At 44.3% G+C, this 25,149-nt stretch overlaps 1 protein-coding gene across 2 annotated transcripts in view; it reads left to right on the top strand.

Moving 5' to 3' along the window:
• Positions 1–25,149, top strand: part of KLHL2 (kelch like family member 2) — a 116,082-nt gene that overhangs the window by 24,118 nt on the left and 66,815 nt on the right. For both annotated transcript variants that reach the window (XM_084757973.1, XM_084757972.1), the window contains exons 3-4: positions 4,668–4,774; positions 18,720–18,841. In XM_084757973.1, the coding sequence (XP_084614099.1) occupies positions 4,668–4,774; positions 18,720–18,841 (229 nt within the window). The remainder of the gene's footprint in view (positions 1–4,667; positions 4,775–18,719; positions 18,842–25,149) is intronic.

Below are 25,149 nucleotides of genomic sequence, written 5' to 3'. Positions count from 1 at the left end.
TCCAGACTGTCCCTAGCACCCGAGGGGGAGGGGCAGACTCTTGTCCTTTTCTTACTGTTCCCACTTCCAGTCATTAGTAAATTGTTTTCATATCACAACTATTTATTTCTGATATCTCCAAGTTGGATGGCACATTTACTTTAAGAGGACCCACTGCATTTTAAAAGCAGTGATAGGTTTTTCTGCTCTTAGGAATTCATTCGTCTTAGCTCACAAAACCAAACAATGTCTTAATATATTCAGGCAGGCTTCATCATTTTCAAAGTTTCTCTTTTTTTTTTTCTAAGAAAAATCAATTTTTATGATATTGTTTCATTTAGAGCAGTGGTTCTCAACTTTCCTAATGTTGTGACCTCATGCTGTGGTGACCCCCAACCATAAAATTATTTCATTGCTACTTCATAACTGTAATTTTGCTACTGTTTTGAATCATAATCTAAGTATTTGGTACACAGGATATCTGATATGCAACCCACAGGTTGAAAACCACTGATTTAGAAGATAAATTCTTCCCACCCCAGTGTTATTTACATTTTACATATGATCTGTAATTTCCATATTCCCTTTGTAGGCTTTACTTTTTTTCTTAAGGTTTTTCATAGTTGGCCTGGGCTACTTTCTTCCTAGACATTACAGGCTTTTTTTCGGTTCGAGGCTCTGTCTGTGTCTCTTTGTATCTCCTGTATTTTGAGGCAAGGTCTGGCTGGACTGGCCTTGCACTGACCTTGAAATCCTCCTGCCTCCACCTCCCAGGGGCTGATGTTTCAAGTATGAGTCACCATCCAGGTACCTGTAGGCTCTTTTATTATGACTTGTTTCCTTGTGTGCCTTTCCACTCACCTGTAAAGCCCTTGCTGTCGTGCCATTGTCTTCCTGTGGTAAGCTGACAGCCCGGTGGCATCTAGTAGGCGCCTTGGAATGGCTGAGGAAGGAACGGATACAGTTTTATGCTAAGTAACAACTTTATTCATTATTTTGAAGTCCTCTTCTATCTGCAGCCTACTGTCTTATTAGACTTCAAACACAAGCCCAGAGGTTCACTCTAAACGACAGGCCGTGAGCTAGTAAAAATGTCTTGTCTTTTCTTGTCAGACTTTGCATTCTCGGTTCTCCGCACGTCCCGGTCATTCAGCTTGTAAGAGAGCACCTTTAGGAAGAGGGGGTGGGGTGGGGCTGGAGAGATGTATGGCTGGGCAGTAAGAGTGTTTGCAGGCCCATATTTGACCACGTCCCCTGGAGGGGGAGGCCTGGTGGCACTCAGGGGAAGGATAGCAGGCTACCAAGAAGAGACTTGATACCCTATGAGCATATACAGGGGGAGGAAGTCCCCCTCAGGAACAGTCATAGGGGAGAGGAGTAAGGGGGAAATGGGAGGGAGGGAGGAAGGAGAGGATACAAGGGATGGGATAACAATTGAGATGTAATATGAATAAATTAATTAAAAAAGAGTACAATGTAACAACATCCCGCTGCTGCTGCTGCTGCTGCTGCTGCTGCCGCTGCTGCCGCCGCCGCCGCCGCCGCCGCCGCCGCCGCCGCCGGTGGTTCCCAGCACCCACATGAGCATATACTCACACAGATACATACACATGTATGCGCATGTATGCATGCACATACACAAATACTACAAATTAAAAGAGAGAAGGGGGGGGGTGACGAGCTGTGAACGCTGATGTACATGTAGTGCACACTCAACAGTACCAGGCCAGGCTTTTGTTTCAAGATTTATTACTGCTTGACACAAAAGGAAGAAAAACAGGTATAAGAGCAAGTGTGCCCGTGATTTCTAATGAGGTCCTCAGACTTCCTGCAACCTCGCCCAGGGTGTGCCTGTATAATATTTCGTTAATGTTTCAGTCTTGTTAGTTAACTGACATCAGCTAATAAGCCAGCGAGGCCAAGCTAATTATGCAGGAACCAGCAGGTGCTGTGCTAGAAGGTTTGGATCAATGAGTAATTGTAATTGAAGCCGAGCGTAATTAATTATGTGATTTTTGAGGTATTCAAGTGTAATGCTGCTTAAGATCCATCTTTAAATGAGAGCAGTAGGGGGGATTGCTGACACAAGGAAAACACTGGTGAAGATGCTCTTGCCTTGGGTTTGACTGGAGGCCAGGTTTCCTCTCACTATAGGAAAGCCAGGCTGCCCCATTATGACCCCTCGTTGACCTCTGACCCCTGGCCCCTAGCTCATTTCCATCCTCTGCCTACTCTTCTTGGGCTACATCCCCCCCGCCCATCCTTTGCTGAGGGTAGTCTTTGCATCACACATACTGTTTTTATCCCCACCCCCCTTTTTTTTTCTGTTGATGATTGTCCTGCTCCTTCATGCTTGCTTATTTATAGGCAGGCACACGGTGTTGCCCAAGAGGCTGGCCTGGTATGTGTCACCCTCCTGCCTCATAGGCTTCTTGCGTGTTGGGATTAAAGATGTAAGCTCCCATACCCAGCTTCCCATGGCATCTTTATGGCGATGCTTTCCACGTCTGGTAAGGCATGGCTTTTGTTAGTCGCCTTAATGGCAGAGATGGCCTGGAAGTGCTTCTCTGAATGAGTGTGTAAAACTCTATTTGACTTTGTAACTGTTTTGTAGAGATAGCCCAGTTGAGCCGTTTATCAGCACTATGTGACCTTTAGTGATTTCTTGACTAGTGTGCAGTGATGTGCATCTGTAACCTCAGAACTTGGGAAGCCAAAGCAGAATCATTAAGAGCTGAAGGCCAGACTGGGCTGTGTAGTGATTTGGGGTCTAGCCTGGACTATATAACAGTTCAAGGCCAGAGCCAGGCATGGTGGTGCATACTTTTAATCCCAGCACTCGGGAGGCAGAGGCAGACAGATCTCTATGGGTTTGAGGCCACCCTGGTCTAGATAGAGAGAGACTCCAGGACAGCCAGGACTACACAGAGAAACTCTGTCTCGAAAAACCATTAAAAAAAAAAAAGGGTTCAAGGCCAGTTTGTTTTGTTCGAGCTTAAAGAAATCTTGTCATTTGCCTTGGCTTAGATAATCAGATGATCCTGTGGTGGAGAGGAGGTGCCGAGTTTGAATATTGATGTCAGCACTTGAGGGTTGGGGAGGGCTGTAGGCAGGTCAGCCCATGTGTGCGGTCCTGAGGATAGACCCTAGGTCTCATACATAGTAAGTAGTGCTTTATCACTGAGCTACACCGCTAGCCTGGGCTGTTTTCACTTTTAACCTTGATTTCTCCGAATGTTCATTTGGACCACTGAAATGGACCATGCAGTAGAAGGTCCTCCCTACCCCTCTGCCTGTTCCATGTTGGTTTACATGTGATATCTGGCATTCACAGTGGGCAGAATGTTTTTAATTCTCTGTGCTGATGGTAGACTTTGTCACTGTCCACCTGATCTGGAGGAATTCCAAACGAGTGTCTCCTTTAATGACTCAACTACGGGACCTTCCCGATGCCTCTCGGTATCACGCGCTTTTTAAGTCAGCGCCACCCACAAGCCACACTTCAGTCTTCATGGCCCAGCAGGCTCGTCAGGATTTAGGCCATGGAACGCTGTCATATCTGGAGCCGGGCTGCTCCTTTTTCTCATTTCTCCTAAACTAAAGAAAGAATAAGTGACAGTAGACTTTCCAAAAAGTTTTGGTGCGAGCCCCCTAGGAACAAGTTTGTAAGCAAGTAAAAGACTGCAAGGATTTGCTTAAGCTCACAGAGCCATGTTGCTTGTGAGCCGATGGGAAATTAACAGCAGGCTCCCCTTGACGGAGAGAGGCAGAGGGATTGAGAGCGAAGTGTGAGCTGTTTTCCCTGTGCCACATGTGAGTTTGGTGCTCACACACGTGCAGATAGGATGTGTGCCTGTACCATGTCTGATCCCGTCTCTCACAAGATGACTGCCAACAAATATTTGGATTTTGAAACTTCCCTGCTGGTCCCAGCATAACTGTCAGTAACTTTTTTTTTTTTTAAATCACCCAGAGAATGCAGTATCATGTAAGGACACAAAAAAGGTTCAGCACACATTTTAGCAGGAATTAAAGTGGATGTTTCAGGATTCTAAGTATAATTGTGATAGCTGGAGAGTGCTTTAACGTTACAGAGTGCTTTTTAGTTTTGTTACTGGTGGTTCGGCCTCAAGGAATAATTTATTTTATGTTGCTAACGTGGGCTAGGTGAAGCCTTTCATGCCCAAGTGCTCTATAAGCAGCCAGCATAACAGTAGAATTTCACCTTCGTGTGGAGACCCAGGGTCATTTCCAGGATCTTTAAATTTAGCAAGTGGGGGAGGGGGTGCTGGGCAATGGGGGGGAGGTGTATTTGGCTCAGTTTGCTTGTCCGCATCTCTGTTGCATCACCTCCTGCATTTCTGCTGATGTGTTGTTCTTACTGAGCCGCATTTCCTTTCAGGCATTGCTGCCCTGCCTCCTTAACTACCCGAAGGGTGAGAAATCAGTGATCAAGTTTGGATAGGTTTCTGGGACAAGGGCAGGTCCAGGCACAGTGGACTTTTATCTAGCATACAGTTTTCTGTGCCTTTATCCTGTTAGAAGAGAAAGGATTTCCCTAAAGTAGACAAGACCTTAAAAAAAAAAAGTTGTTGTTGTTGTTTTTTTTACAGCAACAGTTTTGCGTAGAATGTTGAATAGTTTTATTATTGGAGGCATTTACATTTTCTTTTTCTCCCTGGGAACAGTCAGAATTTGCTGTGTGATGTCACGCTTGTGGCGGAAGACATGGAAATCGCTGCTCACAGGGTGGTGCTGGCGGCCTGCAGCCCTTATTTCCACGCCATGTTTACAGGTATGCGGTGCGGTAGTTTTTACCGTGTATTCAGAATGGAGACCTTTCCGTGCTAACCTTTGTTTTCAGCATTTCGCCTTGGTGAGAGGAAGAGCTAAAAAGGGGGTGCCTCGACCCGTGGTGGGTGCCCCCACCTTTGCCTTGCCTTGTGCATTCTACGCTCTTAGTCCTTGGCTTAGCATTGCCACTGCAAGGTTACAGTTGACGTGTTTTCTCTCAGTGTGCCTTCTTGACATTTAGAACAGCATTTAAGGCCCTTCAGTTATTATTGGTTGGCTTTTGTGTATGCTAAAGGAAAGGGCATTTTTTACTGTTTTGTATTTTCCTCCGAATGGGTTTGCACATTTCCTTTAATCCAGTATTTATAGTAAACTGAAGCGTTGCCTTAAGATAATTTATTTTGGAAGTCCAAGAAAAAGGCTGATGTAGATCCATAGGCCTAGGTTTTTACTTTAATATGTCTAAACATGTATAGTTTGCCGTTAGCACTTTTGGAAAAGAACTAACGTATGCCAGTTATACTTGTAGCCTCATAAAAAAATGACAGAAAACCAAACCAAACAAAACAACAACAACAACAAAAACCCCAAGAAAATCCTTAGATCTGGGAGTGGAGCTCAGTGGTACAGCATGTATCTGGTATGCACAGGCCCTTTGTTGCATGGCCAGAAGATAAAGGGAGTTGAGAAGAAGAGGCGAGGGGAGGGGAGGCACCAACCAAGGACACAATGCATGCAGTGACCCTAGCCCCCCTGTTCAGATAGCAGTCACACAGAGGAAGGGGAAGCAGGCTATGCTGATGAGACCTGCTAGGCTGTGGTCAGGTCCCCTTCTATTAGAGGTCTAGGGGAGGGGAATAGGACCGAAGAGGGAGGGAGGGTGGGAACGGAAAGATACAAGCAAGAGGATTACAATTGGGATGTAATCTGAGTAAATGATAATAAATTAATTTTTTTAAAAAGAAGCGAGGAGGGGAGAGGAGGGGCATTGAAAGGAAGGTCACACCTTTCCTTTGAATGCAGAGGATTTGCCCAGTTGCACTTGGGCCATATAGAGGAAATGGGAGGTGGGGGTGGGGGGCGCGGAGCATAGTCCTTTTACAAATGATACCTAAAGTTGTGGATAGGTCCAAACTGTATGTAAGCTGAATATTTTTTATATGCACATATGCACCTATAGAGTTTAACTTGTCAGTCAGGCAAAGAGTAGCAACATTGACTAAGAGTAAAATGGAATAATAAAAACATGCTATGATAAAATAGCCAGCATCACTACTTTTGTGCTTAGGAGGTATTATTCAATAAAATAAGTGTCCCATGGACATAAGCTTGGCAGTACCATGATGGTTGACTGATACTCCAGTAGCCACTAGGGCCTGATGGGTAGCGTATCCTGTGCGTCTGTGCTAAACAGAGAGATGATTTGTGTCCCAGGCATTGACAAAAGCAGGAGACCCCTGAGAACAGTGTCCAATTTAAAACTTGTGGACTTTGCTTCTAGAACTTCCCATGTAATACGCTTGGACCATGTTGACTATGAGAAACAAAAACTGCAAAAGGTGAAACGGATAAGGGGACACTAAGCTGTGATGTTTTGCACGGAAATAAACTGTCTGATCCCCGAGTGTAGTCTTCAAGTCTCGCTACACCAAATAGAGAGTACGTGGTAGGTGTGTCAGAAGATACACTTAGAAAGTTGTAGCAAGGCACGGTGGCACACACCTGTAATCCCAACAGGCAGAAGCAGGTGGGTCTCTGTGAATTCGAGGCTAGCTAGGTTGACATGGCAAGTTCTAGGATAGCCAAGGGCTGTGTAGAGAGAACTCTCTTGGGGGAAAAATGCTGCTTATAATATACATACTCTTGAGTATTTCCTGTGCCTAACGTATTACATTAAGAAAGAAACAGAGTATGACTGTGTTTGCTGCTCCCATGGTTTATTGTGCAGCTGGGGACATGAGAGGCACCTAATTTAAATGTAGGGGGAAGAAACCTGGTCCCACCCAGTGACCCAGTTGTCAGGACAGCATTGAGAGAACGGTTCTGACATTTCCTGTGAACGCAGAGGGTATACCCAGATGAACATGGCCCATACAGAGAGGGAATGGAAGTGGAGGAAAACATTCTGTGTGTCTTAGCAGAGGGAGAGACCAGAGCCCTGTCACTTTCTGAGCAGAGTTTAGTCACCAGGAATGGAGGAAGGACAGCCAGTGGGGTTGTGAGCCAAGTCAGGGAAGCGTTGGGAAGATGCTGGCAGTCAGGGCTGTGAACAGTCAATACTAACGAGGTAAGGGTGGCCACATTCTTCTGTGCCGACTCTCACTTTAATCTCTTGGCTTATATTGTATTTGTTATCTTGGATGCCTTTCTGGACAGGGTCTTGGCTTATGGGAGCTTTCCTGGACGGTTGGCCTGGAAATGCTCCAGCCAACACCTGCAATGTCTGCGTGGCCAGACTTCAGGACCACAGCCCTGTGGGAACCACTCAGTCTTTGGAGACTGACTTGAATAACCTGGGCGTTCCTTTTGCTATATGGAAAGTAGCATGATCGTGTAGCTCACATTCTAGATTTTTTAAAAAGATGGGATGAGGGCATAGATGTGAATTTCTTAGCGTGTCTTTTGGTCTCTTGGCCAGTAGAAAAATGCTCAGTTTAGCTGGGTGTGGTGATGCATAACTGTAATCCCAGCAATTGGAAGGTGCAGTCAGGCAGGAAGGGGAGGGAGGGAGGGAAGGAGGGAGGGAGAGAGAGAGAGAGAGAGAGAGAGAGAGAGAGAGAGAGAGATGGGGGAGGGAGAGAGAGAACAGTAATTAAAGAAGTGGTTATGGATTTGAGAAGGAATGGGAAGAATAAAGGAGGATTTAAGAGTTCAAAGTGGGCCGGGCGTGGTGGCGCGCACCTTTAATCCCAGCACTGGGTAGGCAGAGGCAGGTGGAGTTCGAGGCCAGCCTGGTCTACAAAGGGAGTCCAGAACAGCCAAGGTTAAACAGAGAAACCCTGTCTCAAAAAATAAAAAACCAAAACAAACAAACGAAAAAAGAGTTCAGAGTGGTAGGGGTGGAAATGATGCAATATAAAACTCATGTATGAAATTCTTAAAAAAAAATTTTTTTTTAAAGTTAAAGCCAAACAAAAAAACCAAGAGAAACTGCTCACTTAATGCTGGCAGTAGGTGACGTGGCTATCCAACTCCCATTATATTGTGTAAGAGTAGGAGATTGTGCAAACTGTAGGCTAGACATCTACAGTTTTTTCCTTTAAAAAACCTATTAGTATATATTAATTCTGTAAAATAATGAGTTCCACCGGGACTTTTATATGCTCATATGCCATACCATGATCACATTCACTTTCTAGTGCCTTCTCTTATCTCCCCCGCCTTGGCTCCCCACACCTTCTGTAATAATTCCCCTTTTATTCTCATAGATTTTCCCCCTCCCTCCCTCCTTCCCTCTCTCCCTCCCTCCTTTTCCCCTTTCCTCTCCTCTCACTTTGAGACTTTGTCTCACATAACACAATCTTGCTTTGAACTCACCATGTGGCTGAGGATTCGTAGACATTTTCTTTGATACATTTTTTTTTTCTATTCTCCACAGAGTAACAAAAATGTAGTTATTAACCTCTCCTTACCAGGGAGGCACCTTGGCACAAGTCTTTAATCCCAGATACATGGCAGCCTGTGCCTAGGAGTTTGAGATAGTAGAACCAGTATAGCAAGGCTCTGCTTGAGGGGAGAAATGATATTTGTTTCGTTTTTATTTTGTCTATGTGGATGAGCCTGTGTGAGTCTGTGGTATGTGTGTGTATAGGAGGTGGCAGAGGCCCAGAGAGCAGCTCAGACCCCCAGGATCTGCAGTTATAGATGCCTGTGAACTACCTGACTTGGGTGCTAGGACCCATCTCTGGTCCTATGCAAGAGCAGAGAACACTTTTAACTAGGGAGCCATCTCTCCAGTCCAGGCCCTTAAACTGTAGGTGACAATTTCATTCAATTTATATGATATAAAAAAGGATTCTGTTACTCCTTGTAGTTTCAAGCATGGAATAGAGAAAGAAGGTGATAAATAATTCCACAGTGTAGTTGCAGGTTTGTCATCTTGTGAATGCTGGGACTATTTAGAGTCAAGCCAGGTAGTTAACAATGACTTGAGAAAGATCATAGCAAATTGGGTTCTTGTGGGTTTAGACTGTTTGTTAAAAATGTAGCCTCTACCACACTTTGATTCAACAAAGACGTTTAGTTGTATTCGGTGACGCAGGTTAAAATTAATTTCTTTTAAGATTTATTTTTAATTGTGTGCATGTGTGTCTGGGTGCACATGGGTGCAGCTACCCTGCGAGGTCAGAGGTCAGAGGTCAGGGGTGTTGGATTCATCTAGAACTGGAGCTACAGGCAGTTATGATCTGGGTGCTATGACATGAGCCCGGGTCCTCTGGAAGATCAGCAGGTGTTCCTAGCCACTGAGCCGTCGCCTCTCCAGCCCCACAGGTTAAATCTCTTAAACTCTAGTCAGAAAGACTGAGTAGTGTGTACTTCTTTGGGAGTATATACTTTCTGATAACTTCCTGTGCCATAATAAATAAAAATTTTAAAGTAAATATAAATTAGCAAAAATTTAAAGAGACAAACATAGATTATTATTTGAGTGATTAAAGAATGTAAATGTTGAAAATTATATGTATGGCTCTATGTGTCTGAGATTCATGCTTTGGCCCATCAAGGAACTGAGCATCTTCCGTTTGCTGGATGTTGCTGTAGGTTTTGAGGACCATGGTGATAAGCAAAGCTGAGGAGCTCCTCCTGTTCTTACGATGGGGAGAGGAGGGTAGGTGAGGCAGTGACTAAAGAGCAGCGCTCTGCCTCTCATGGCTGCTGTGGGAAAAATGGAATAGGATGCTGCAGGCAACGAGCCCAAGTTAGAATGCCTGAGGCTTCCAGTGACAGAAAATGCCACTCAGGCCGGGCCAAATAGTAAGAAGGAGGCTGGATACCAGACCCAACTGGTCTGCAGGGTGAGAGCTGTATTGGGAACCTGCTTCCTTCCATCTCTTTACCTGTTAACATCGACAAATACCTCCAGGTTGGTCCTCCGGAATGCAGGATGTTTGCGAGAGTGGAAATAGCGTCTTAGAGAAGGGTGTGTGTGTGTGTGTGTGTGTGTGTGTGTGTGTGTGTGTGTGTGATGGGGGCGGGGTGGCGTTGCCTTTTTTTTTCCCTGCTCTTTTAGAAGCTAATAAGTCTTTGCCACTAGTTATCCAAATGAGATTAAAGCTACAAGTACATGAACTTCTCATGTTTGCCTGAGAGTGCTGACAAACTAGGGCAGCGTGTTGTGCCATGCCTACTATAGTCAGTGACTGGTGGTGGCCTGCGGAGTCACTTTGCCAGACTGACATTGCTAGCAGCTTCATTGTAGCCCAAACTAATAAGAGAACTGATGTCAGTGACGATTATTGTCAATGACAAGTTGAACTTGAAGAGTGATGGGGCAAAATTAATTAAATGTGATTTTTTCTTAGGTTCTCTGTGTAATCAAAGCTTTAGTGTTGCGTTTTTGTTTTTTAAGTACCCCCTAATTATAAATAAAGTTGAAATTAGAATAATGGACTTTTTAATGGAGTTGAATATAAAGCTTAAACTATACACCTTTTTCTTTTAGATTTTCTTTTGCTTATTTTTTTTAAATATATTTTTATTGAAATGGAGTTACACCACTTTCTCCTCTCCTTTTCCTCCTCCAGCCCCCTCCCAGGTACTTTGCTTCTAACTCCACCCACCCCCACCCCTCCCCCCTCCCCCCTCCCCCCACCCCCTGTTTCAGGGCTGACCTCTCTTGCATTGGACAACCAGTAAGGGGGCTCATCCCTGGGAGAGGCTAATTCTCCTTCTCTCAGCAGTCAGCAGTTAGCTGCCTTTAGTTTTCAGTCTAGGGGTGGGACCCCCCCAAAAAAACCCTTTCCCCTTCTATGTTAATATGATCACAGATATTGCCATTGTTCTAGCCTTATTTGTGAAACCATTTTTTTTTTTTTTTTTGGTTTTTCGAGACAGGGTCTCTCTGTGTAGCCTTGGCTGTCCTGGACTTGCTTTGTAGACCAGGCTGGCCTTGAACTCACAGCGATCCGCCTGCCTCTGCCTCCGGAGTGCTGGGATTAAAGGCGTGCGCCACCACGCCTGGCTTGTGAAACCATTTTTAAGAGACTTTTCCACGTCAGACTTCTTGGTATTCTAGGACGCGCCCTGAGGCCTGGATGGAGGGGCTGTGAAGTGTGTGTATCTGTTGGGGCTGGACTCCTCGTGGTCCGTCGGTCTCTTCGTTGTGTCCAGTTGTGGTTTTTCTGTCATGGTCTCCATTTGTTATAAAGAGGAGCTTCTTTGATGACGTGAGGTAGCTACAGATCTCCAGGAAAGGTAGTTTCATACATGTTGATTTTATTTTTGTTTGTAGTTATGTGTATGTATGTATCTATGTGTAGGTTTGTGCACATCAGTGCAGTACTCTTGAAGGCCAGAATGGGGCGTTAGACACCCCCTCTCCCCCGGAACTGGGTCATGGACAACTGTAAGCTGGGTGCTGGGAACGGAATTCCAAGTTCTTTGTAAAGCTGTTATGTGCTCTTAACCTCTGAGCCATCTCTCCAGCCCCAGTCCCCAGTCACTTTTAATTTAGGTCATTCAGAGTGGATAAATGAAGCTACCAGTTTGTGCAGGGCCCCAAGAGTCCTGCTTGAAGGTTCTCAATGGATGGAAACATTTTTAGCCATAAGTATATCTTTGAAGTTTTACATCTTGGATGACTTCGTTTGTTTTTTTTTTTTTTTTAATATCAAGTAGATGATGTGTTATTTTGCTGATGAATATACTTAACCCAGCTTGCAGTGTAGAGCGTATGCTTAATAAGCGTTGGTTGACTATCAGGCATGGTGGGATATAGGACTAAGAAAGCCTTTATCTGTGCGATTGGGAAGGCCAAAAGAACTAGGTGACAGAGTGGCCAGGCATGAGGTACCCAACTATATCTAGGGTGAGAGCTCAACCCAGTGGGGGCGGGGAGGGGTCACCAGCAGCTAGTGCATCCTGCAAAGGTTCCAGTGAAATCCTAAAGCACGTGTGGAGATTGGCCTGGGGAACAGGGACATGGAGTCTAGTGGGACAAGCTCAGGTATCAAGCCAAGAAGTTGTAGTTTGGTCTGTGTGGAAAATTACAAACTGTTGGCCTACTGGTGTATTTTATGCCTGGAAGTGAGAGAGATTATATGAGGTCAGCTAGTGAATTAGAGGCTGGCTACGGAAGGGCTTTGCATAGTTGCTTGAGGAGCAATCGACTGATTCTGAACATAGTCATCCAGTGTATTGAGTTTAGTACCGGAGAGAAGATAAACACTGGACAGTTGTCCAGTTTGGTTCTCAGTATCTTTGTTGGCTGACACACACTACCTGTAACTCCAGCTCTAGGGAGTCCAAAATCCTCAGACTCCTGGGACACAGTGCTTACGTGCACACACCCATACACATACGCACGTACATGCAATTGGAAAAAGACGTTGGGGTATTGCTGCATAGGTCTTCCAAAGATGATAGGACCCCCGAGATACAGTGATGAGAGGAAAAAAGAGGTGGGTGGGGGTGTGTGAATTGTAGGTCTAATTAAGGTTAGTTCCTTCTTCAGGCTTTGGTGAAAGATGGATTGGTGGATAATGAAAAGAGAACGGCACAAGGTTAGTGTTCCTCCAGCGGCTAGCATAAGCTTCTGTGTGGAGGTTTTAATTTTGTTCTCGAGTTAATCTTAAGTAACTTGGTCCATGGAGAGTGTGGAATGTTATATAAGTGATACAGGAAGAACTGTACAGTATCACCAGACAGCTCACCTGCCCATGACTATTTATTTATGTATAAGTACTTGCCTACCCATCTGTATGTGTGTCACATGCATGCTTGGAGCCCATGGAGACCAGAAGAGGGTGTTGGATTCTTTGGGAGTGGCGTTACAGATGACTGTGAGCTACCACGTGAGAGGGAGGAGCTGAGCCCAGGTCTCTATAAGAGCAGCGAGTGGACCAGGCCTGTGATACATTAGTATAGACCTGTGTGCATCGGGCTGTGTGTGGAGTCAGATCTCGCCTTCTACCATGTAGGCTCTAGGTATGCAGCTGAGGTCATCAGCCAGCAGTTTACCCACTGAACCATCTTGGCTGCCCGTGGTAGCTTTTTAAAAATTTGTTATCCAATGTAAGTCTCAGAAAGCCATAGTGTTTAAACATAGTACGCTCTATAAAGGTAGCAAAGGGCAGTAACTTAGATTCTGTGTAACCCCATGACTGGGATATAAATAGCTTTCGCCTTTCTCCTTCCCTGTGCTTTGATTATTGGAAATTTTAATCCATTAATGCATTTGGTGGCAGGCTTTTTTGGTTTTGCTACTTTTTTTTTTTTTGTAAATTAAGATCAAGAAATAAAGATTAAAACATCTTAAAAGCATATAATTGAGGTTGGCATTGTTGGAAGCAGATGAATTTTCTGGGGAGATAATCTTTAAAAAATGACATGTAAGGAAAAGATGTGATTTAGCAAAGTGCCTCTTTATAGAGCATAATAGAGAAAACTGCCTGGCATAGGACTATTTATTTTCAGTCATATACATAGATTAAGAGACTTGGTTTTGTCTAAGGCTTTGTCTAAGCTAACGCATGTTGAAGTCTGGGGACTAAGTCCATGGCTTTATACTTCTGTTTCCCCAAGCTCTGTAGGACTTTGCTGACTCTAGGGGCACTGTGGCTGAAGCAACGTAAGGTGCTTATTTACAATCTAATCTGGAGGGGCAATGGAGAGATTGCTTAGTTGGTAAAGTGTTTGCTTCATAACCCATGTAAAAAGGCAAAGCGTAGACTCTTAAGACCCAGAGGTAAGAAGGACCCTGGCAACCCAGCGTTTTCTGGATACAACAGGACAGATGTGCTTTGATACTCACAGCATATCTGCTTGTTTGCACTGACACTGTAGTCAGTCTTGCACTAAATCAAGACAGTCAACATTCTAACGTGAAATGGGAAGGGGATCATGAGCCCTCACCCCTAACCGAGAAGCTGTAGATGGTCGATGAATTCTGAGGGAGGGGAGTCAGTTTCCTTTATGGGCGTGGCTCCTGATAGAGTCCACCATGACCCAGTGTACGGTCCCATAGTCAGAAGTATATAGACAGCACAAATAGGACCTCATGAGTTATTTAATTAAAAAGAAAAGAAAAAGGAGGACAGGAAGTTGGGAGTAGATAGTCAGGGTGGATCTGGGAGTAGTTGTGGGGAAGAGTTGGGGGTGAATATAATCAAAATAAATAGAGTGCTAGAGAGATGGTTCACTGGTTAACTGCCTGCTCTTCTAGATGACCCAGGTTCAATTCCCAGCACCCACATGGCTGGCATCCAGTAACATCAGGCACACACTTAATGCAAAGACTTACATACAGGCAAAGCACCCATACTCATAAAATAAATAAATAAATAAAAATTTAAAAGTACATGTGTGAAATTCTTCAAATATATACATATATCAGTGCTGGAAAGGCCCAGGCAGATGGATCCCTGGGCTCACTGGCTAGCCAGCTTAGTCTAATAGGAGGCCAACATTACCCTGTTTAAAAGATAATGACATTCCCAAGACACACAGGAATGATGCTGGAACTTGCCCTCAGGTGTGAGCTCACATACACACACCGACTCACTAGCTATAAGTAGGAATCAGTGTCTTATCTTTTGGTACTTAAAGGCCTTTGGATTATACAAACCCCAGAGATCCAGGAGGCAGGGAGAGGAGGGGAGCATAGAGGAAGGCACTATATATGCAGGTGAGTTAGTTTTCCGTATTCCTCCATTTTTATAAATATATATTTCACATTACATCCCCATTGTTATCCCTAGGCCTCCAACAGGGGATCCTTTCCCCCCCATAGTCTGGCCACAGTCCATCAGGTCTCATCAGGATAGCCTGCATCCCCTTCTTCTCTGTGCCCGAAAGGGCAGTGATCAAGTCGTGGGCACTAGACTGCATGTCAGAGGTTCAGTGGCAGTCATTCCCCCGCTCCCAACCCGTTTGGAGAGTTTGCTTTCCATCGGCTGCATCTGAACAAGGGGTCTGGTTTCTCTGCCTACATTGTCCTTGGTTGGTGCATCAGTTTGTGCAGGGCCCCCTGGGTCCAGATCCGCCAGCCTTAATGGTCTCCTTGTGAGGCTCCTTCCATCCTCCCTCTGGGTCCTTCCATCCCCTCACTCTTCTATACCACTCTCAGCGCTCTGCTCCTAGTCCAACATTGAGCTCCAGTATCTGTCCCGATCCCCTGCTGGGGGAGTCTCTTAGAGGACATCTATATTGGGCTAATATCCACTTGTAAGTGAGTATATACGACACATGTCTTTCTGGGTCTGGGTTACCTCACTCAGGTTGATTGTTTCTGGTTCCGTCCATTTGCCTGCAAATTTCAAGATTTCCTGGTTTTTAGTAGCTAAACAGTATTCCATTGTGTAAATGTACCACCGTTTCTTTATCCATTCTTTGGTTGAGGGACATCTAGATTGTTTCCAGATTCTGACTATGAAAAAAGATAACATCTTCAACAAATGGTGCTGGTCTAACTGGATGTCTGCATGCAGAAAAGTGCACATAGATCCATATTTATCACCCCACACAAAACTAAAGTCCAAGTGGATTAAAGACCTCAACATAAAACCAGACACACTAAATCTGTTAGAAGAAAAAGTTAGAAAGAGCCCTGAGCTCATTGGCACAAGAGACAACTTCCTGTACAGAATGCCAACAGCTCAGCCTCTAAGATCAACAATTAATAAATGGGGCCTCATGAAACTGAAAAGCTTCTGTGAGGCAAAGGACACTGTGAATAGAGCAAAAGGAGAGCCTACAGACTGGGAAAAAATCTTCGCCAACCCTACATTTAATTGGGGCCTAATATCCAAAATAAATAAAGAACTCAAGAAATTAAATACCACCAAACCAAATAATCCAATTAAAAAATGGGGCACAGAGCTAAACAGAGAATTCTCAACAGGAATATCGAATGGCTGAGAAGCACTTAAAGAAATGCTCAATGTCCCTAGTCATCAGGGAAATGCAAATCAAAATGAGCCAGAGATTTCTATACCTAGCAGAATGGCTAAGATCAAAAACTCAAGTGACAGCACATGCTGGCAAGGATGTGGAGAAAGGCTAACACTCCTCCATTGCTGGGTGGAGTGAACACTTGTATAACCCCTGTGGAAATCCATCTGGTGCTTTCTCAGGAAATTGGAAATAGTGCTACCTCAAGACTCAGCTATACCACTCCTGGGCATATACCTGAAAGATGCTCCACCACACAACAAGGACATTTGCTCAACTATTTTCCTCCATTCTTTTTAAAGGGGGAACACAGAAACAGTGTGATTCCCTTCCTCTTCAAGAGGCATCCTCTTTTTTTAAAAAAAATAATATATATTTTATTAATTTATTCATATTACATCTCAATTGTTATCCCATCCCTTGTATCCTCCCATTCCTCCCTCCCTCCCATTTTCCCCGTATTCCCCTCCCCTATGACTGTGACTGAGGAGGACCTCCTCCCCCTGTATATGCTCATAGGGTATCAAGTCTCTTCTTGGTAGCCTGCTATCCTTCCTCTGAGTGCCACCAGGCCTCCCTATCCAGGGGACATGGTCATCCTCTTTTGTACCCTAGATGGATGTTTTCTCCTTGGGTAACGATGGGGCACAGTTTGACATAGTTCAACCCTGAGAACAGCAGCTTCTTTCTGCACTCTTGTCAGGCCGTCTCTAGGAGAGCATGCAGTGAAATGTCTATTGCTGTGATTACCATCCTCCACCCCCACTCAGGGCTTCTCTTTGCAAAGGAATCTTGAGAAATGACATTCCCATAGACCTTACGGTGCCGACACCAGGCTATCTGAAACAGAAAGGAGCTTTCAAGAAATCTTGAGTCCACTGTTATATTTATTAATGTGAGGTGTAGGATTCAGGTGAAGTTGATAGATGTTGGCACAGCTGCCCAAGTTTTCTAGAGGTTTCTACCTAAACCCTAGTGAACTCTAAAACGAAACCTGTCTGCTGAGTGTTGTTCCTTCTTGGGCTAGCCTTTTAGTTTATAACTGAGGAGCTGTCTGTCTGTCTGTCTGTCTGTCTGTATATATATATATATGTGTGTATGTGTGTGTGTGTGTGTGTGTGTCTGTCTGTCTGTCTGTCTGTCTATCTGTGTGTCTGTGTTTCTCTCTATTTCCCTGTATGTGTCTCTACCTGTGTTTCTCTGTCTCTCTGTCTCTGTCTGTCTCTCTCTGTCTCTGTCTGTCTGTCTGTCTGTCTGTCTGTCTGTCTGTCTGTCTCTCTCTCTCTCTCTCTCTCTCTCTCTCTGTGTGTGTGTGTGTGTGTGTGTGTGTGTGTGTGTGTGTGTGTCTTTCAATACTAGAAGTTGAGGCTAGAGTCTGACACTCGCCAGACACTCTACAACTGAGCTATGCCTCTAGCTCCTTTTTACCTTTTATTTCCAGATAGGATCTCACTAAATTGTCCAGGCTGTCCTTGAACTCACTGTCACCACTCAGGCAGGCCTTTGACTTGAGTGGCTGTCACATGCCTGTACCACCACCACCACAGATTTTCAGGCTGAGATGCAGAGGGACCCAGACTGTTGTAGTTCATGCTGGTGTTGAAATGACTTGAGGAAGAGGTGGCTGCAGATGGCAAGTAGCAGCTGTACTTACGTGGGTGATCGCTAATAACCCTTGTGCCATTGACTAACCTCAGCTGTTTGTGTAATTTGCTTTTTACTGTGCTCCTACATGAGGAGCTGTGACTTCTCACTAAGAGCCAGAGCCTCTGTGTGTGGCCCAGGCTAGGGCAGGGGTCTCTTGCTTTTGCAGGAATGAGGCTAAGTCCTTTTCAACATGTGGTTCTTGCCATCAGCCGATGATGGCCACATTGTTCCTCTTACAGATGTGGTTAAATCCACTGAGAGGGCCTAGAGAGATGGTGCAGAGGTTAAAGTTATATGTGGTTCTTCTTAAGGACCTGAGTTCAGGTTACAATACCCACATTAGGTAGCTCAAAATTGCCAATAAATACAACTTCAGGGAATCTATCTGATGCCCTTTTCTGGCACCTGCGCCGCGCGCGTGCGCGCGCGCGCACACACACACACACACACACACACACACACACACACGTCATAGAAAGAACATTAAAAACAAAAACAAAAAACCCAGCCAGATCATGGTGGCACACGCTTTTAATCCCAGCACTTGGGAAGCTAAGGCAGGTGGATCTCTTAAGATTGAGGCCAGCCTGGCCTATAGAGTGAGTTCAAGGACAGCCAGGGCTGTACAGGAAAATTCTGTCTTTTGTTGTTGTTGTTTGTTTTGTTTTTTGGGTTTTTTTGAGGCAGAGTTTCTCTATATCTGTGTAGCCTTGTCTGTCCTGGACTCACTTTGTAGACCAGGCTGGCCTCGAGCTCACAGAGATCCACCTGCCTCTGCCTCCCTGAGTGCTGGGATTACAGGCATGCAACACTGCACCTGGCACTGCACTTGAAAAACCCTGTCTTAAGACAACAAAAAAACAAAAAACAAACAAAAACTCCAGAACCAGGTTGGAATTTACCAAGGAACCATGCTTAGCATCATGGGTAGCATCAGATGCAGCTCACGCAGCTGGAGTCAGGCCACACAGCTGGGGTCAGGCCACCTTCACTGTTGCAGTGCTGTCTTCAGGCTCCTTTGTAGTCTGCTCAGGACAACTTCTAGGGGAATGGCTGAGGCCTGCAAAATATGGCAGATCCGGTTGCCTGTTTAATTAAGCGAGTGGCAGGCAGACGAGTCAGCCTACTGTGTTTTGGCATTTCAACAGCAGCCTCCTGTTGTAACTTCACATCCCTCCTTGGTGTTTTAGGTGAGATGAGCGAGAGCCGAGCAAAGAGAGTTCGGATAAAAGAAGTCGACGGCTGGACCCTGAGGATGCTAATTGATTATGTTTACACCGCAGAAATTCAGGTCACAGAAGAAAACGTACAGGTAAGAGAGTAGACGCTTCATACCACTTAGCTCTTTATGTATACGTTTAAATTTTTTTTTTTCCTGATCCAAAACCATATTCCCACACAGCATGCAGTTTGTGCCAAAGCAAAAAGATTCATTGTTGAAATTTTATTTCTGAGCAACATTTGGGATGGTTGCATCTTTTTAATGGTGTTTCTGATTTTAGTGCCTTTTATATCTTTGAAGATCTGAGATGCGTCCTTTCTCTCTCTGAGTAATGCGCCTTCCTTTGTGACAACACTGTCATTCTTTATAATCCCCACTTCATGCAGCCCACAGTTTTTCTTTATTCCTTTGAAGGACGAAGTCTACAAAGAATGCTTTTGACTACCAACATCCTTTAGTTCCTTATTATTTGAGTATCCTTTTTACATAAGTCTGGAATTTAATGTAGCATCTTATTTTCTGTAGAGAACAAATGTTTTATAGATGTTATATAAACATTTAAATGTTTTAGGTCTCGTAGAAGGATGTTGCAGGGGGGGAAAAAAGATGTTTTTTTCCTTAAAGCAGCCCTGTGTTGGTGGAATGAGAATGGTTTCCGCGGGCTCATAAATGTGACTGTGTAGGCTCCGGGGAGTGGAACTATGTGGAAAGATTAGAAGGGTTGGGAGGTGTGGCCTTGTTGGAGGAAGTGTATCGTTGGGGTTTCAAAAACCCAATCCAGGCCCAGTGGTCTCTCTCTCTCACCTGAGGATGAGGATGTAGGTCTCAGCTGCTTCTCCAGCCTTCATGCCATCTCAGCTGTGGTGATAATGGACTAAAACCTGTGAAACTATAAGGCAGCCCCAGCTAGAGGCTTGCTTTTATGAGAGTTGGCATGGCCGTGGCGTCTCTTCACCGCAGTAGAACAGAGTCTAGGACAGCCCTCTTCTGAGACTGTCCCCCCACATACCCGTCCTGCCTTTCCTGAGAAGGGTAGCTGCTCTTCTCTGACTGACACAGATCCTTTCAGCCCACGACCCATTCATTGATTCAAGTGCATGAACGCAGGCCAGAATTGAAATTTCCACTGTGTTTATTCTGTATTTGTTCAGCAACTTTGCTTTTTTTTTTTTTTTTTTTTTTTTTTTTCCCCTTTCCTCCCCTCGCTGACCAGAATGGCTTGTTCGTTTGTGTGGTGTCTTTTATGGTGATGGGTGTACACACTGCCCCGCTTTTATGGCTTGCTGCAGTGAATGGGTGTCCGATATTTGCATGCAGGAATTCCACACGCTGGACCCCTAAAAGTAGAATTGGTTGAGCCAAGAGTACATGAATCTTTTAGTTCTCGGTGGCGATGCCTCCATCAACATGTAAATGTTTGTATTTATTCATAGTCCTTTCAGTAGGGACACTGTGTTTTAAGGGTAACAGAGAGAACTTAGAAACATTTTTTACAAGATTTATTTTAATTTATGTGTGTGTGTGTGTGTGTGTGTGTGTGTGTGTGCCACGTGCGCATGTGTGTCCGAGTGCTTGCAATCCCTGGAGCTGGAGTTACAGGTGCTGGGGTGTTACTTGACATGGGTGTTGAGAACCAACCTTTGGGGTTTTTTTTGTTTTTTTTTGTTTTTTTTCCAGAAGAATAAGCAAGCCCTCTTAGCTGCTGAGCCATCTCTCCGGCCCCTAGATCCAAATTCTTAAGGAACAGTTTTTAAATTCTCCTTGTCCAAATAAGATACGAATTTCACATTTTATGCCTCTCACTGGCTGAAACGGGCCATCTCACGTTTGAATGAAGAGCCGCTGTGGTAGCGTGTGATGTGTGAGCTAGGCGGAGCTAACCCTCCTGGTGGTCCTTTCAACTATTCTCTTTAGACTTTGCTTGGACCTCTCAGTTATGGGGCAAAATGTAAGAAAATCCACCGTTAGTTTTAGAGTTGTGACTAAGGGCTATTGGATCATATGCTTAATGAACATTATTTGTTTATCTGTTGGGGGGGTGGTGCATACATGCCATGGTACACATATAGACCAGAGGACAACCTTGAGTGTCATGTCTTGCCTTCTGTTTTGTTCTTCAATGTGCCCTGTTAGCTGGCCAGCAAGCCTTCAGGGATTCTTCTGTCTCTGCTGTAGAGATTACAGACACACAGTACTATACCTGGTTTTATGTGGGTTCAGGGGATTTGAACTCAAGTCTTTATGCTTGCACAGCAACTGCCTTACCCGCTAGGCCATCTTCAGAAGCCTGGAGGAACGTTTGTTTTAGTGTGGAGGAATGTGTTTGCATTATGTCAGGAAGTTAGAGAAGTTGACAACATGTCCTCTCCTTCTAGACTTTTCTGCACACTTGAGCTATTGTTGGGTTCTGGAGGCATTGTTTTCCACAAGAAAGTACCTTGTTTTGTTGTAGTAGCTATTGTTGTTGTTGTTGTTGTTGTATTTTTTTTATTGATACGCATGAACGTCATTATACCCTGTACCTACCTAGCAAATAGATTGTAGGTTTCTTTGACACATAATGGCCACAAGGGGAGAAACTGCTAAAGGTGTGCGGGACTTAGAGTCTAAACATAAGGCCAGTCCTTCCTGTAGTTCGCAGCAGCTCTTACGGTGGGAATGCTGCCTGTTAGCAGTGAGAACACCGCTCAGATTTCTTTTAATAACAGTCACATTCCAGTCTTAATATATTAGTCGCAGCCTTCGAGAAAAACCACCTCACACGATGACTGCCTTTTGTGTACGTTGTGTAGCCCCTCACACTACAGTCTAAGAGTTGCCTTGGGTGGCCTTGCTCCGTGCTATGGCTTTTCTTTTGAGGAGGAAGGGTATCTCTTTATCTTAGGGCTATTCTGGTTTGCAAAGTCTGTATAAACTCCTGGGTGATCTGTGTTTTGAAAGGACATTTTGGAAATAAAATTGATGAGAGCAAGCTTCCCTTTCTGTAGGAAGTGTTTTTCCATGAACTCTAGACTAAGGCTTTATAGATGAATGAATATCTAACTTCCGTTTGCCATGTTTCGATTATTCTTTATCTGTTTGTCCTTCGTTTATAAAGTGTCTTGTCCAGGCCAGCCATTTTAAGGAAAGGGACAGTGGGGTGGGGGTGTCTGGTGGCCTCGGGAAGGTTACGCTGAAATTTAAGCAGCTACCTGGTGGCACGGAGCTGCTCTGAATACTGTTTTTCTAATATTGGACAGTGGGGACAGAACGTTGTAGAAAGCAAATATTTGCTGCTGTTGCTCCGTTCCCTCAGACCCGGAGTCAAATCGTTTGCAAGATGAACTCCTTCTTCTAAGCTGTTGATTCAGAATCAGAATCAGAGCTTGGAGTGGCATTGTGACAGTCTCTGGGACTGTGTGTTTCCCTGAAGACTCTCAGTGCTTCAGGATACTCCAGGCCAGCTCTCTCTCAGCCAGCTGGTGGCAGAACAAGACTTTTACCGTGTTTCACCTCACTCCTACTTTGAGTTCCTTTCCCTACTGGTCTCTTCATTGCACACATTTAAAACACTATGACAGCTATTTAAGGTGAGGGTTGTTAACTTTGAGTCAGAATGAGGGAGTGCATAATTTGAAATTTTCACTCCAAAGAAGGAAGAGACTCTTCCCTATTGTATAAGCAATAGGGCTATTTCAGGTTTCCTTGATTTTGATTTTTTTTTTTCCCTCCCTTGGTATTACTGTTGGCTTTTTTTTTTTTAACTAGATATTTTTAAACTTTGAGTTTGGCTGTTTCATTTCATATATTTCAAAGTTGGGGAATAATTTGAGCCAAACAAACTTACAATAATTCGGATTTTTAAGGAGAGATAAAAAGGGAAACCAGCGGTTCACCTTGACCTTGCTTTGGTTTCTGCCTGCCTTCTAACTGGTTAAAATGTGCTGCCATGTGCCTGGATTTTGAGACTGCTTTCTTCCCAGGCTTTATAAATGTTAACAAAATGTAGGGAATAGAGAAAATAAAGCTGCATCTTGCTGTCAAGCGCGAGTCACAGACACCTTCCAGCCCCTAAACTTTTCTCAAGGGAAGGCACAGAAGAACATGCACGGACTTTTGCATACTCCCAGACGATCCGTGCCCAGGTTTGTCCCTTCCCGCTGCTTTGAGTCCCCTGGATTCTGAGGTGGCACTCAGAGGAAGGATAGCAAGCTACCAAGAAGAGACTTGATAGCCTATGAGCATATACAGGGGGAGGAGGTCCCCCTCAGTCACAGTCATAGGGGAGGGGAGTAGGGGGAAAGCAGGAGGGAGGGAGGAATGGGAGGATACAAGGGATGGGATAACAATTGAGATGTAATAACGAATAAATTAATTTTTAAAAAGTAAAAGAAAAAAGAGCTCGTAGCAAGCCAAGCATTGTGGGGCCTGTGCTACTCCTTGTGATTCATGGCTACGGCGCTAACGCTGCGACCCTTTAATACAGCTAGTCCTGTTGTTGGTGACCCCGCAGCCATGGCATTATTTCATTGCCACTTTATAATTATAATTTTGCTACCGCTAGGAGCTATGGTGTGGATGTCTGATATGCGGCCCACAGGTTGAGAACGGCTACATGAGGGGAGCTGAAATGGGAGGGCCGTGAACTCAAGGCCAGCCTGGGGGCGAGGGGTACTGTGCAGGTGTCAATGCAGGCACTGACCCACAAAGAGATAAGAACAAAAAACCCTGTTTGGATTGACTTCGTCACCCTGGATCTCAGCAGATTTAATACGAGGTGGTTGGCTCATTGTCAGCATATTTAAAACACAGTACAACTTTGGGGGAAAAGTTTTCAGGCAACAACTATTCCTATTCCGGTGTAGAAAAAAAGGGTTAAGGTGTGACTACTTTTAGAGAGCCTTATACTATGTACACGTGGCCGTGAGAATGAGTTCTGTAGCTAAAGGCCTAGAATCTAGTGTGGTCTCTGATCAAGATAGTGCAGAGCTCAGCAGTACATAAAGTGCGTGTGACACCTTCCCTAAGGATGTGCTTAACTGGGAGCTAAAGATAATGGTCCAGGGCGAGAGAGTCTGGGACAAGCATCCTGGGGAACTTGGGTGAGGTCTTCCTTTATAGCAAAAGGTGGGTGCGATCTGCCTCCGCAGATAACAGAAGGGTCACTAAACAGAAAACACATATTTTATCTCTTTCACCCCTGAGTGTTTAACATTCCTGATTTCTCTAGTGATCTGTGGGTGCAAAGAACTTTGTTCCCCCAATAGAGGGGAACATAATAAGACCCTGTCTCAAAAACAACAACAACAACAAAAACTTTAGATAGAAAAATGTAAATGTACAGGTGTGTTTATGAGTATTATTAAGGCAGGATTTTTAATCATGTATATCTCCAGGCATGTACTAGGTATTATGTATGTGTGTTATGTATCTCATTTGATGTCTTTTAGTGTTGTGTAAGACATGTGTTAATCTGTTTTGCAATTGAAAGCTCAGAAAGCTTAATTTGTTTGGCACCTTCCAGCCTATAAAAAGATTTTATTTTACTTATGTTTGTACACATTTGTGTGCGCGTGTATGTGATGTGTATGTGTGGTATATGCACACATGTGTGTATTACCTAGGCTGGGATCCAGCAGTTCACTTCCCCACCCTCCTCAGTGCAGGCGTTAGAGGAATACAGGGGCCCGGCCGTGCCTGGCTTCACATACCAGTCTTGGGATCCGAACTCCAGCCCTCATGCTTGCACACCAAGAATTCCTAGGTGCTGGCACAGGCTCTCACCGATCCTGGGGCTTGATGGTTTTTTTCAGCACTGGAATTATGCATGTGTCCCTTCCTTCCTGTCTTTCTTTTTTCTTTTCTGCCCTTCCTCATCCCTTCTTCCTTTTTTCCTTCTTCCCTATGAATGCTAGGGGTCAAGCAGTTCCTTATATTGTATGACAAACATTTACCTATTGAGTCATTATCCCTAGTCCCTGTAAAGAGATTTTTAGAAATTAAAACATACTGACTGCGGATATATAGTTCTATTGTAGAGTGCTTGCTCGAATGGATGAACGTGCAAAGCCCCTGGGTTGGATCCTTGTACCACCAAAGAGAAAAGGCAATGTTAAGAGCTGTATAACTAAAAAGAAGATCTTCCATATTCTAAAGTTACCTATTAGCAGTTATTGGAGATTCTGAAACATTCAATTAAAAAAAAAACCAACATTCATTTCATTGTTAAATTTGTATATTTTGTTCCATACATTTTGACTTTTCATTTTGGAGGTATGTTTGGCTTTGCTAAAAGTAGGTGTTTTTCCACTTGATTTGTAAGTGTGAAGAACAAAATAATAATAAACTGTGAAAGACAAAGGATGATGCTAAATGGTGTTGGTGCAAACAAATGCTCATTTACACACTGCTGTTATGGA

This window comes from Acomys minous (assembly GCF_964271855.1).
Source record: "Acomys minous genome assembly, chromosome: 15".
In the NCBI taxonomy this organism is placed as follows: domain Eukaryota; kingdom Metazoa; phylum Chordata; class Mammalia; order Rodentia; family Muridae; genus Acomys; species Acomys minous.
This window is presented reverse-complemented; position numbering and strand designations above follow the sequence as displayed.